We start from the raw sequence: 13,770 nt of genomic DNA on the forward strand, positions 1-13,770 counted from the left end.
ACAACAATGATAAACTCTCACTAAAAGCCATTCCATGTGCTTTTCTCGGTTATTCTAAAACACAAAAAGGGTTTCGATGTTATGATACTAAGAATGATAAATTATATGTCTCTAGGAATGTGACGTTTTTGAAAAATGATAGTGGTTTCGAAAAAAATGAACCGCATTTAGAAAATGTCGACTACTCATTTCTATTTGACTTATTATCTAGAGATGATATTTCTAGTGATGATGAATTAACATGTAATAGTGATAATGAATTGGATGAAAACAACAGTGATTCCAACCCATCTACCACCCATCATCAAGAAGAAAGGACATCTAGAGATCCTATCACTTATATACATAGAAATAATTTTAGGAGTGTGATTGAACAATATAGTGAACCCAATGAAACTACCTCCACACATGATATAAATACTAGAACTGAAAGAACTAGGAAAATTCTCTCTAGATTCGTATCCTTTGATTCATTCTCACCTAAATATCGAGCTTTCCTTAGTGCCATTCACTCATATTTTGAACCGAAAAACTTTGAGGAAGCCAAAAAGTGTGTCGAATGGAGAGAAGCCATGAAAAATGAACTCAAAGCCCTTAGAAAAGCTAATACATGAGAATTTCAAACCTTTCCTAATGGAAAAAAAAACTATAGGATGCATATGAGTATTCAAAGTCAAAAGCAAGAGTGATGGATCTCTTGAAAGGTATAAAGCTCGCTTAGTAGCTAAAGGGTATAGTCAAGAATATGTGATTGACTATGAAGAAACATTTGCTCCAGTAACACGTATGGTCACTGTCAAATGCCTCATCACCAATGCTTCAATTCAAAAATGAAATATTTTTCAAATGAACGTCAAAAATGCTTTTTTGAATGAAGATCTTAATGAAGAAGTCTATATGGATGCTCCACCAGGTATGAAAATCCCTAAAAATAAAGTTCTCCGCCTTTGAAAAGTTTTGTATGGTTTGAAACAAGTTCCCAAGGCTCGGTACAATAGATTTAACAATGTAATGCTAGAAAATGATTTTTCTTCATGCTATACTGCCACTGCATTGTTTGTCAAGAAATCTGATGTAAGAATTGTTATATTGCTATTATATGTTGATGACATGTTGATAACAAGTGATGATACCAAAGGGATCAAGAGCATTAAATCCACATTGACAACAAAATTTGAAATGCCAGACTTAGGGTTTCTGACATATTTTTTAGGAATTGAGTTTACCTATTCTCACAGATGCTATTTTTTATCTCAAACTAAACTTGCTTGTGAGATTATTGACATATCAAGAATCACGGATGACAAGATTTGCGAAACTCCTAAAATAGTGGGTTCAAAAATGAAGATTGACAATGGGATTCTGCTAAGAGATCCCACACCTTACAGGCAACTGGTTGGATCATTAACATATCTCAGCATTACCAGACCTGATATCTCTCATGCAGTACATGTTGCCAGTCACTTTCAACATGCTCCTACAACTGTACATATAGCGTTATTCTACGGATTGTGAGATACATAAAGGGAACCATAAACAAGTACTTCTGTCCTCTTCTTCTGAATAAAATTTAATTGCTTATACTGACTCTGATTGGGGAGGTGACCCAAATAACCGTCACTCCACCACTGGTTTTTGCATTTTTAAGAGAATCCTTAGTTTCATGGAGATGCAAGAAACATCATAAAGTATCTCTCTCATACACTAAAGCTGAATATAGAGTCATGACAACCACTACCATGAAAATTGTCTGGATTCGAAGATTACTAGAAGATATGAATGTACGAGTTGAAGGGCCCACGAAACTATGTTGCGATAATAAAAGTGCAATCTACATTGCCAAAAATCACACATTTTATGAGCACACAAAGCATATTGAAATGGATTGCCACTACGTTCGTGAAGAGTATCTAAGAAAATTTATAGATCTTCTTTATGTGACATCAAAGTATCTAAGAAAAATTATAGATCTTCCTTATGTGACATCAAAGTATCAACTGGCAGACTTCTTCACAAAGGCGCTCTGTTCTACTAGATTCAACTTCCTCGGCAAACTTTCAGTTATTTTACCCTAAGTTTGAGGGGGGTGTTAAATTGTAATGTGGTCTTTTGTCTTCTTTGTATATATATAGAGAGATACATATACATATATATTTCATATATATATATATATGTGTATCTATCTAACTATATAAATATGTATAAATACCCGATAGAGGGTAAAACTATCTTTTTACATATATTCACTTTTGAGAATATGTTTGTATTTTCATTTTTTCTTTTTTCTTTTTTCTTTTTTCTTTTTCCTTATATTAGACATGAGGGGGCCCACAACATACACGTTAGAGCCCCCTCCAACGGTTAGAATTATAACCGTTGGAGGGGCTCCAACGTATATGTTGGAGCTCCCCATGTCTCCAACAATGTATAAATAGGGGTGCCCCCCTTGTGTTTTTTCCTTAAGGTTTCTCATAAAGCCCTTTCACATTCAATAAAGAAGTTCATTTTTTTTATACCCTTGTGCATGTGTATATGTGCCGTTGTGAGAGTTCTCCTTGTGCCTTTGTGCACACTTCTTGTCTCAAGTATTGTGTTTGTACACACATACTTTCTTTATAGAGATTTTCATATCAAAACCCTCATACTCGTTGCTTCCATACAAAAATAGCCTATCCATCAACTTGATGTCAAAATTGATTTTCTCAATAGAGAATTAAATGAAAAAGTTTATATGGATCCTCCGCCGGGCTTTGGTATTGATAAAAGACAAATCCTTAGACTTAGAAAGGCCTTATATGGTCTCAAATAGGCTCCTAAAGCCTGGTATGATAGATTCAGTAACGTTTTGACTCATTTTGGTTTTCATTCTTGTTATAATGACATTGCGCTTTTTGTCAAAAGTACAAGTACCAATATTGTTATTCTTCTACTATACATGGATGCCATGATAATAATAGAGAATGATTAGGGATGGCAGTGGACCGGGGGAAAGCGCCCCCCCCCCGTTTGGACTGGGGATGAAGGGTATGAAACGGGGATGGAGGCGGGGACGAAGGTTAAAATCCATCCCCATTCGGGGATGGAGGCGGGGATGGACGTACCCTTTTCCCCGCCCTGTCCCTGCCATTTTTCCCCGCCTCATCCCTGCCCCACCCCGCCTCATCCCCGCTTGAACCGGGGATGGAGGACATGAAATGGGGATGGAAGTTCTAATCTTGAGGCGGGGCAGGGGTGGAGACCTTGTCCCCCACCCCGCCCCGCCCCACTGCCATCCCTAAGAATGATGAAGGAGTTAGTGAAATTAAAAATGTTTAAAAAAAATTGATATGATTGATTTGGAATTTTTAAGATATTTTTAGGTATTGAAGTCACCTACTCTCTTAGGGGCAATATTCTCTCTCAGATGAAGCTTTTTGCGGATATTTGTGCTAATTCTAGAATTACAAATGACAAGAAAGTAGAGACTCCTGAAGTTGTCAATGAAAAGCTAAGACTTGAAGATGAGATACTTCTGAAAGATCCTACTCCATGTAGACAGTTGATCGGGTCACTCACTTATTTCACAATCACCAAACCAAACATAGATCATGTTGTTCACTCTGCTAGTCAGTTTCGACATGCCCCAACCACCATATATACATGAGTATTGCGTTATGAATTGTGAGATATATAAAGAATTTCATAAAAAAAAGTCTTTTTCTATCCTCATACTCATCTTTAAATTTACTTGCTTATACTGATGTTGATTGGAGAGGAAATCCAAATGATAGGGTTTCAACCCTGTGTTTTTTTAAGAGACTTCTTGATTTCGTTGAGGTGCAAGAAACAACAAAATGTTTCGCTATCATTTACTGAAGCTAAATATAGGGTTATGAATACGACAACTATGAAACTTTAATGGCTAAGAAATCTGCTCAGAGATATGGGAATAGACATCTCCAGACCTTCGAAGATGTGTTGCAACAACAAAAGTGCCATCTACATTACCAGCAATCACACCTTCCATGCACACACCAAGCATATTGAAATGGACTGTCATTATGTATGACATGAACATCTGAAAGGAGTTATTGAGCTATCATATGTTACTTTTGGGTACCAACTTGCTAACTTCTTCACGAAAGCTCTTGTTGCACCTCGTTTCATATTTTTATTTATCGAACTTTCAGTGTATACACCATAAGTTTGAGGAGAGGTGTTAATGTATCTATATATATATTCTTAAATATAAAAGAATATATATAATGCCCAATAGGGGCATTTTGGTCATTTTACTTCATTTAACTAGGTCGGTTCAATAGGGATAGGTTAGTTAGTTGTTTTTTTATTTTTTCCTAATAATGCAATTAGGATAGCCTTGAGGGGATATATGAGAAATACCCATAGAGTCGTTGGGATTGCTCCCAACAACTATAAATATAGCCGTTGGGAGCTCCCATCGACTCTATGGGAGCTCCCAAGGCTCTTTGCCTCTTGTGTCATTGTGTATAAACAAGGACACATTGTCCCCATTCAAACAATGCTTCTACCTAAGCATATTATCAATAAAATCCTCTATTTTTTATATTTGTTGCAAGCCCTAGTTGGCTTTTTGTGTTGTCCCTAGTGGACTTGTTATTGTGCACATTGAATTGTGCTTTTGTATGTCCTTAGTTGGCTTCTATTTATCTTCCTCTCATTTCATTACATGCGCATACCCCATTTTTGTCTCACTCATCTCGTTTTCTTATCTTTTTTCTCTCATACTAGTGAGTAATTGCTCACATTATCATTTCACAACATTCGGAAAATCCTTTGACATGCAGGGACAACATTGTGATGTGTCATGGCTAAATGATGCTTCAATCGAGAGATATCACCCGAAACCATATGATGGCAATAGTTGCACTCCATTTTCAATAGGTTTCAACTCACTACTTGAGTGCCCCATTGCCATGTCAGATCATTTGATGTCATCTTCTCCCAAAAAAAATCAATGGGAAACAAAAAAATACAGATTTGTTACCTTAGCCTACTCCCTTGAGTTAGAAAATGATGGAAATGCACTCTTACGTGAGAAATCTGCAAAATCTCTCTCCCTTGCGCAAGAATCGACCCCCAAATTGCTCTCACGCCTCTTAGGGTGTGTGAGTTCTCCTCTAAAGGCCTCTACGCAAATGAGAGAATCGGTCCTAGGGAAGTCTTTAAAACCCAAAATTTAAAAAGTCGAGTTTCGTCCCTTTTAAAGTGCGTCAAACACATTGTATGATACATGGTTTATCATACGATATATAAGTATATAACCAATACGGATTCGATACATGCTCGTAACGCGATACGAGTGTGTACGTATCGAGTTAGGCCATAATTATGATATGTATTATACAATACCATACGATATAGTACAATACTTACAACATTGATTATGACACATAAGTAGGTTTTTTAAGGGCTTCAAAAATCAACGGTCCACAATGCACTAAAATTTCATGACTCAAAAAATCATATTTTTAGATCAAAATAACATGATCCAAGGTTTGATCCTTAGCAAACAAACCATCCTGAACACATCGATGTGGTCAGATTGAATAGATAAAGCTTGAACCCATGATTTCAAGCCCAATAGTTCCATATAATTCCATGCTTCAATAGCACCAAATATTAACCCATATATATATATATATTAGGGGTGGCAATCGGGTCGGGCTAACGGGTTGGCGAGTCAGAATACCTCAACACGAACACGACCCGTTTATTAAACGGGTCGGATGTGGCAAACACGAGCATGACCCATTTATTAAACGGGTAACCCGACACGACACGGTTAACCCGTTTAATAAACGGGTCGGGTCGACACAACATGATTACACGACACGATGATCCATTTATTAAACAGGTCGACCCGATAACATAGACACGATAACCGACCCGAGTAACCCGAATAACCTGTCTAACCCGAATAACACAATTAGAAACACAAAAAAAAAATACATATTATACTTTTTTTCTACAAATCTCAATATAGAATTGTACTACCAACATTAACATAAAACATCAACATAAAACTTCACCATAAAGTCATAAACATAAAGACAACATCAACATAATTGTCTTACAAGTTACAACCATACTACAAACATATCCACCAAGTTGTCTTACAATCATCACGATAAACATAAATAATTAAACGGGTTGACCTGCCCACCTAACCCATTTATTAAACGGGTCAAACGGGTTGGCGGGTTGGCATACCCTTAACACGAACATGACCCGTTTAATAAACGGGTTAGGCGGGTCGACCCGTTTACGACACGAACCCGTTTAAGCCAAACCCTAACCCGGCTAAGAAGCGGGTTGGCGGGTCGGGTCAGATTTTGCCACCCTTAATATATATATATATATATATATATATATATATATATATATATATATATATATATATATATATATATATATATATATATACAAGCAAAAGCAAAAGACAACCAACAATAAGCATGCCAAAAGGAAATTTTGAACTATAACATAATCAAGGAAATAAATATCAATATAAGAAATACAATTGTATTATTGCTTACACATAACATGATGAGCACCACACAGAAGGCTGGAGGTAATCAAATGAATAATAACTAACTAATCATGATGAATTCAAGTAAATTGAACTTTTGAAGATTTCCTCTTTACAAGCTTAATGTCAAATGGTTGAAAGTTTTTATCCCACAAATGCACAAGCTTCATTTACTTGGGGCTGTAAAATCTCAATCCTAAAGGATAATGCCTCATGATTTGATGTAGAGGTAACTGAATTAACAGAATGCAAAACAAACATCAGCAAGGAAAAAGATTTTGGCTGCCAAGGTTTCATTCTGGTTTAAACTCATTGAAACACCTATGCATCTAGATGAGGCACAGCCTTGGGGCCCCAAACACATGCATGAACACTTGCACAGAACCAGGCAAATACACATGCCTGCACTGAGCACAATGAGACATACCGAATAGGGGAGGTCTCACCTACGCAGAGTTTAAAATATTAAACCCAAAGACCTCAAGTCTGTGAATTTGAAGTCAGAATTGGGGGCAATGGACTTGGCGGCCAAATAACAATATCAACCTGAGGTTCAAGTCATCCACTCAACTGTAATAAGATGAAGTCCACAAGCAAAAACTCTCAAAATACTCACAAAAATGTCTCTGTTCACAAATAGTGCTCAATCACAAGAACCACTAGGGTTCATACAAAATACCCAAAAAAGGGTATGCACAATGAAGAGAAGAAAAATGTATTTCATTAAGTGGGAGAAATCCCAACTCCAAAGATCATTTTACAACGGGGAAAGCCCCCATATTTATAGCTGATAAAGAAAGGTCATTGAGGGAGTCGCTGGGCTTCCAACGGCTCTATTTAGAGCCGTTGGGAGTCCAACAACTCTCTCATAAAGTTGCTTTTTGACTTTTGGTCAAAAAGCAGTGGCTAAAAAAGTCTAAAAAAATCATAATCATGAAGTTGCTTTTTGACTTTTGGTCAAAAAGCAAAGTGGCTAAAAAGTCTAAAAAAGTCCTAATCCTAATTAGATTAATTCTATCCTAATTAAAATACATAACTAGACTAAAAGGAAAGAAAAAAAGATTACATATGAGATAATTACATATGAGATTACATATTTTAACAAAGAAATAAAGATTACATATGAGATTACATATTTTAACATCATCCACTTTTGCACGAACCATGGATCTTAGGTGGGCCCAACCAAATGCCCATAGTTGGACAACCAAATGTACTGCAAAGTATAATTCTTTGATGCACTTTTTCCTTCTTTAAGATGGCTCCTTGTCACTCTACTTTTCCTTCTTTAAGATGACTCCTTGCCACTCCAGTTTCATTTTCTACAACTTTTAGAAATTATAAAATCCCTGATGTGAAATTAAATCAAACAGTAAAAAATGGAAGGAAACATAGTATGCACCACACCAATATAAACTAGCAGGAAAACACAAACATTTAAAAATAGAGACAGAATCTCAGTATACATCAACAAAGAATACAGAGGATTCCACTATTATCAACATAAGAAAGCTATTGAAAACATCAGGTAGTAAGATGGTATTGGTGACAAAAAAATGCTGATTTTAAATGGGAAGATTATATTTCCATTTCGTGAAATGAAATGTTTCCAATTGAGAGCACCTTTTCAACTGTCTTCACATTTTTCCTCCATTTCCTTCCCTTGGAACCACTTCTTTCTTCCTGATGAAGTGCATCTGTTGCTTTTTTCAACTCCCTTGCTTTTTTCCCTATTTCTGTTGCCTCCTACATAAGGGACCACATAATTGAACTTGTAATGGAATATGTATTTAAAACAAAGATTCCAGAATAAAACTATTCTCAACCATCAAAGCACCTTGATATATTGTGAACGAGTGATGACAGCTTTGGGACGTCGAATAAAGGAAAATATGAGACCCAAGGGCAGAGAAGCAATCCCAACACCTCCAAATATCTAAAAGAGAACATATGACAGCAGTTGTAAGAAAGTAATATATCTACTATAACAAGGAACTAGAACCAAATCATGCAACCAGGAATTAAAACATTGCACTCTTGAAATAGGAACAACAAAGATGAAATTCCAAAACAAAGACAGACAAAGCAAATTCGTACAAAAATAACAAAAAGTATAACATCCCTAAATAACATTAACCATCCATCATCTCCAAACACACAATAAGGACAAAGTACATGTTATTCGACCAACTTGCTTATGCACATCAGAAAACTAAGTCATCCGTATCTCTTAATAAATATAGCTCATCAATATTTCCTTTTATCCTTCTTTCAACCAGATGCTAGCAACTCTGGCCAGCTAACTTCCAGAAAGCTAGCATACCAAAAAACCCAATGAAAGAGAATACGAGGTGAGAGATCAAAAAACAGAAATTACCCAAGGACGATTACTATCTGCATCATAAAATATAAATGCTTAATGTACATTTTCAGTGCCTACGCATAACACACTATAAAAGAATTACAATAATTTAAACTATACACTGATATCAACATCTATGCACCAAGCATAGTTACCTACAGGCAACGATTTCTTTGACCTCCACATGCATCTTTAACACAAGCCACTCAATGCAAAACAAAAAGATGAACAGGCACTTTTCTCAAACTTTCTGTGTTTTCTTCCATTAATTTTCAAAATACCACTTGGATTTAATAGTTTGTACAGAGTGTACAGAACCTTATTGGGTTGCTTGCACAAGCTGGCAAAATGTCATATCACTGTGTTATAGACACTGTGCAGATTAAACATGAAATATATGGGCAAATGAAATACTCCTTGTCAAAATATTCTCAATGATCGTACAAAGGTTGGTCCACAGCTTATTCATATAACTCAATTTACCATTTGTTTATAAATGTAATGAGAGCCTGCAGCATATTCCAACCTTTGAGGCCTCTAAATATTTTTGAAAACACAACCAGGCCACTTGCATAGTACCTGTCACCCTCAACCAATGCCCTATAAAATTCTTGCTTACAGAACATTCTGTTCACATGTTGCACCTCTAAAAAGAAGTAATCAAATTTTGTTTATGCAGGGACGTTTCCTCCAGCAATCAAATTATACTAATGAATTAGCAGCTTCATTATGAAAATTTTGATTTTATCACGTTGAAAGCAACACCAAATAATTAAGATTTTAAAAACTGTGAAAAACTATGGTAGCTGGACACACCATTTCTCCATCTGTACCCATGTTGACAAGCGTCGACACCGGGACACACCATTTTACCCTCCGTACATACAAGTTTATATTTAATTTATAATTATATTTTCAGTATATAACTTTATATTTTCAGTATAGAATATATATTTTAGATGTAGCATATATATTTAGATTATGTTCAGTTTATTTTGAATTTATTTTGTATTTATGTGATATTCAATATATATACATGCATATATATACCCTGTCCCCTTACCCACATTTTTTGGAATTGCTGTGTTGTACACTCCGTACCTGTACCTGTATCCGCACCCAGGTGACATTGACATAGGTGAAAAAATGAAAAGAATAATATAAAATGGATATAATATAAGGGCAACTGTGCTAAAAATTTCTTCAGAAAATACACAATTCTGTGAAAATGACAGGAAAATACAAAAAGATTTTCCAAATAAAAATATCAGAAAAAATAAAAAAAGTGTGAATATAGATATTTGCCAATGGCCACTAAGAAGCAAATACTCTTGGCAAGATGTCTTGTCAAACGTGGCAGGTTGGTATAAGTTACAGACTTGCAGTAGCTTAGCTGAGGGGTCTCATGCTGATGCAGAGCAGGACCGAGCCCGGCCTATACAGAGTGACCCGGGCGTGGCCAGGAATCTCGGCACCACTGGGATGGACGATCGGACCCAGATGATGGATCCGATCGCGAGTCCGGTACCACGATGCAGGGGCGTGCCCCTGCGCACCTATTCCAGGCGAGTGAAGGTCTGAAGCGGCACCGCACCTCGACAACGTCCCAGAACCATCAGCAGCGTGGAGCTTTCTCGGGTCCAAGGACTGGATCCGAGACCCAGATCCATTTGCGCCCTACTAATACCCTGCTTTAGGGTTACATAGGGGAGAGAATGATTTATTTTTTTCTTTTCTGAGTTTTCCTCTGCATGTTCAGTTCTACAACAGCCTTTCATTTTTTTGACTTTCGGCACAGCCGCTATTTCCATTTCCTACGTTCCTTTCTTCATTATTCATTATAATTCGTTATTTTTTTTGTAAACACTTAAGAAAGCTGATCTCTCGCTGCATCAAAGTAGTATCAGAACACAACCCCTCCTCCTTGGTTGACGGCATGGCGCAAGAAGCGAGGGACGATCTTACGAGCAGGAAGGAACGAGAGGGATCAGATACCGGCAACGAGGATCCCATGATGCAGATGATGACGAAGATCCAGAAAAATATGCTACGTGTAAGCAAGGACATAGCCGGCAAGTCAAAGCGTTTGGATGGGATCGAAGGTCGGATAGTGGTCCTCGAGTCATCGGAGGAGACACACGCGACTTCTATGCTGAAAACGGGAGTGGGATTGGGCAGCGGTGCAGCCGGACACGCGGATGCCGCAGAGATCGAACCAGTCCAACCGACCTACCATCAATCTGCCGTGCAACTGGATGGCGTCGAGATGAGCCTGCATAGGGATGTTGGCCGCGCAACCATCCCGTAAATGGTACATATTTTGAACCCCGTCCCGATAGCAGCGGCGAGTCAGGTGATCGGTGCCTCCCAACCGCACCAGGGGGTCGTTGAGGGGCCTCCCAACATCGTCTCGGGTGCGCAGGCCTGGCTTCGAGCCACGGTGAAGGTGTTGCAGGCCAGACATGGCCTGCAGGGCCCGAGCCTGGCGCTGGGCCAGGCTGCGGGTGCGACTTCATCAGCCCGAGTTGAGGCTGAACTACCACCCCTCCCGGAGCTCGTGTGTGGGGGCTCGATCGCAGCCCACCAGTGAGCGGGGGGGGGGGGGGGGGGGGGCGGTCCCTTGTGGATCGGACCGAACCCGACAGGGTTCGGCCCGGAGCCAATTGTAACAGAGCCCAGACCCGGTTCTCGGGGACCACCCTTTGGGTCCCAAGGAGCGGGCCCGAGCCTTGAGCCCCATCACCCGACCTACCTAGTTGGGTCTGATTCGCGGGTTATCCCGAACCAGATCCAACCGAATAATTTTGAACCTCATGTGAGATCCACTACCGACCCTGTCTTGTATCGGCCCCGGACGAAGCTCCAGTTTGATTTCGAGCCGGGTTAAAACCAGACCCATCATGTTACGGATCAGGGATCGACTTCTAGCCAGGCCTTTGTTCCCGACAACTTGATCCATGATCTTACCCATCCCATTCTGGGTCCGACGAATAGTGTAGGTTTAGACCCGATCCAGATCCAATCGGGTGAGGCACCCTAGTATTTCACAGACCATACCCAATACCCATACAAACCCAGAACCTGACCCCATCCACTAACCCGTCCCAGATCCGAAACCCTGCCCCATATCCGACCCACTACTTCTACCATAACCCAAACCCTAACCCAAACCCATACTACCCCATTCCTACCAATCCAGGCCCAGTTAACCGACCAGCTATGTCACAGGGATTCAGCCAAGCAGGTGTCGCACCCGCGTCGACGCGACGCGATGTGGGTGCGCGTGCCGCACCCGATGCAGTCAACTCGACCCTAGGTGCGGTCAACGCACCCAGGGTCATTTATGCCCAACTTTTGGACTTGAAAAAAGAGGCCCGCTGAAATGGGCATGACAGCCAGAAAACTTAGGAATTGGTTTGTCAACGTGACGAGTTTCAGGACACAACTCTTCAACTTTCTTTACGGCAACCACATGTCGTAGCCAACTACCAAGGAGTCTCTTCTCCGAATCGTTTCTCTGGGTCAAGCACAGGCTAAACCTGCGAAGGTGTCTGGTTCAACAAGAATCGATTGACAGCGGTGAAGAGATCGATTCCTTCTAGATGCAAGTGTGACTCGTCGAGCATCTTCTGTCTCTTGAGTTGCTTCGTGGTCGAAGGGAAATGACCCTCATCGAATTCTGCGGAGGGGATTGCAGTCGGGAGATACCTCCATCTCTTGGACAGGATGTTGGTCCTCACCGCAATTTTGATGGGGAGTGAATAAGGCAATGCATTGATACCTGGTGGCTTTCTTCATCATTCACACATTTTACTGAAGATCTGACACCTCTTGTAGTTGATGAGAGCTTAACTTTTCATGAAAATCTGGATGGTCTCAGAGAACAACCATACAGTACTCTGAAAATTGAAGAGAGAACAATCATTCTGTTAAAATAGAGGGTTCAGGAAGGCGGAAGGGTAATGATGCCCATGTTGTCCTAGCCCGTACAGATCGCAGTCCACTGTACCTGCCTGCAAATATTAAATCAGATTTTGATTTCCTTCTGAGATATGGGTTGGGCTGGAGGTTGCATACTAGAAAAATTAATACAAAATATCTAAAGTCAATGAGTTGCCAGATTTTGGGGCAGGATGTAATGATCATGGACAATCCAACCTTTCTTAAGGGATGACCATGGTTACCATTCAAAAGTAGCTCAGTTACGTAACTAGGAGAGAATAACTAAAAGAGTCGAATGGGAAACCAAGCATATATGTCCTGGCCAGGGGGAAAATGGGGCCTCGCCCCGTTTGGATCGGTGTTCGTACCTTATTTGGTTCTTTTACATGTAATCAGATATCCATCAAATCCTGATATTTGTCTGATTCAATAGCAAAAAATTAAAACCATATATGCATCTAGCAGTGCTCGATTAAACTATTAAACTTGGCTCAAACCAGTAGAGCTTAATGAAGCTTTGAAACTCGATTAAGCTTGGTTAATGCAGTCTTATAATGATGAATTTTAGCATATATATAATTTTTGTTTTTAAAATGTACTCACGATAATTGTTTTTTATTTCATTAGTGTTACTGTTGTTAACTGTTAAAACTTCAAAATTATATATATATATATATATATATATATATAATTTTTTATATTTTTGCCCTCCTGCACCCCCGCACCCAAGTTTTTTTAAAATGCCGCATCCTCGCATCCGCACCCATGTGACATAGTCGACCAGTCCTTCCCCCGTTGATGGGACCCCCTACTATATCGGTGCCTCAACGCCGGCCGCAGATGGCTCCCACCCAAGGGCAGGCCAGACCGAGACAACATCAAGCAGCGACTATGCAGATCCCGCAGAGGCCAGCGC

At 39.4% G+C, this 13,770-nt stretch overlaps 1 protein-coding gene across 1 annotated transcript in view; it reads right to left on the reverse strand.

Annotated features, from left to right (window-relative positions):
• The window catches only part of LOC149828104 (LIMR family protein At5g01460-like), a 54,581-nt gene that overhangs the window by 12,261 nt on the left and 28,550 nt on the right, over positions 1 to 13,770 (reverse strand). The window contains exons 5-6 of the mRNA XM_090017373.1: positions 8,388 to 8,486; positions 8,174 to 8,296 (exon numbers count right to left, since the gene is read on the reverse strand). Of these exons, the coding sequence (XP_089873499.1) occupies positions 8,174 to 8,296; positions 8,388 to 8,486 (222 nt within the window). The remainder of the gene's footprint in view (positions 1 to 8,173; positions 8,297 to 8,387; positions 8,487 to 13,770) is intronic.

The sequence above is a fragment of the Nuphar pumila genome, chromosome 9 (assembly GCF_984573655.1).
Source record: "Nuphar pumila chromosome 9, dmNupPumi1.hap1.1, whole genome shotgun sequence".
Classification (NCBI taxonomy): Eukaryota; Viridiplantae; Streptophyta; class Magnoliopsida; order Nymphaeales; family Nymphaeaceae; genus Nuphar; species Nuphar pumila.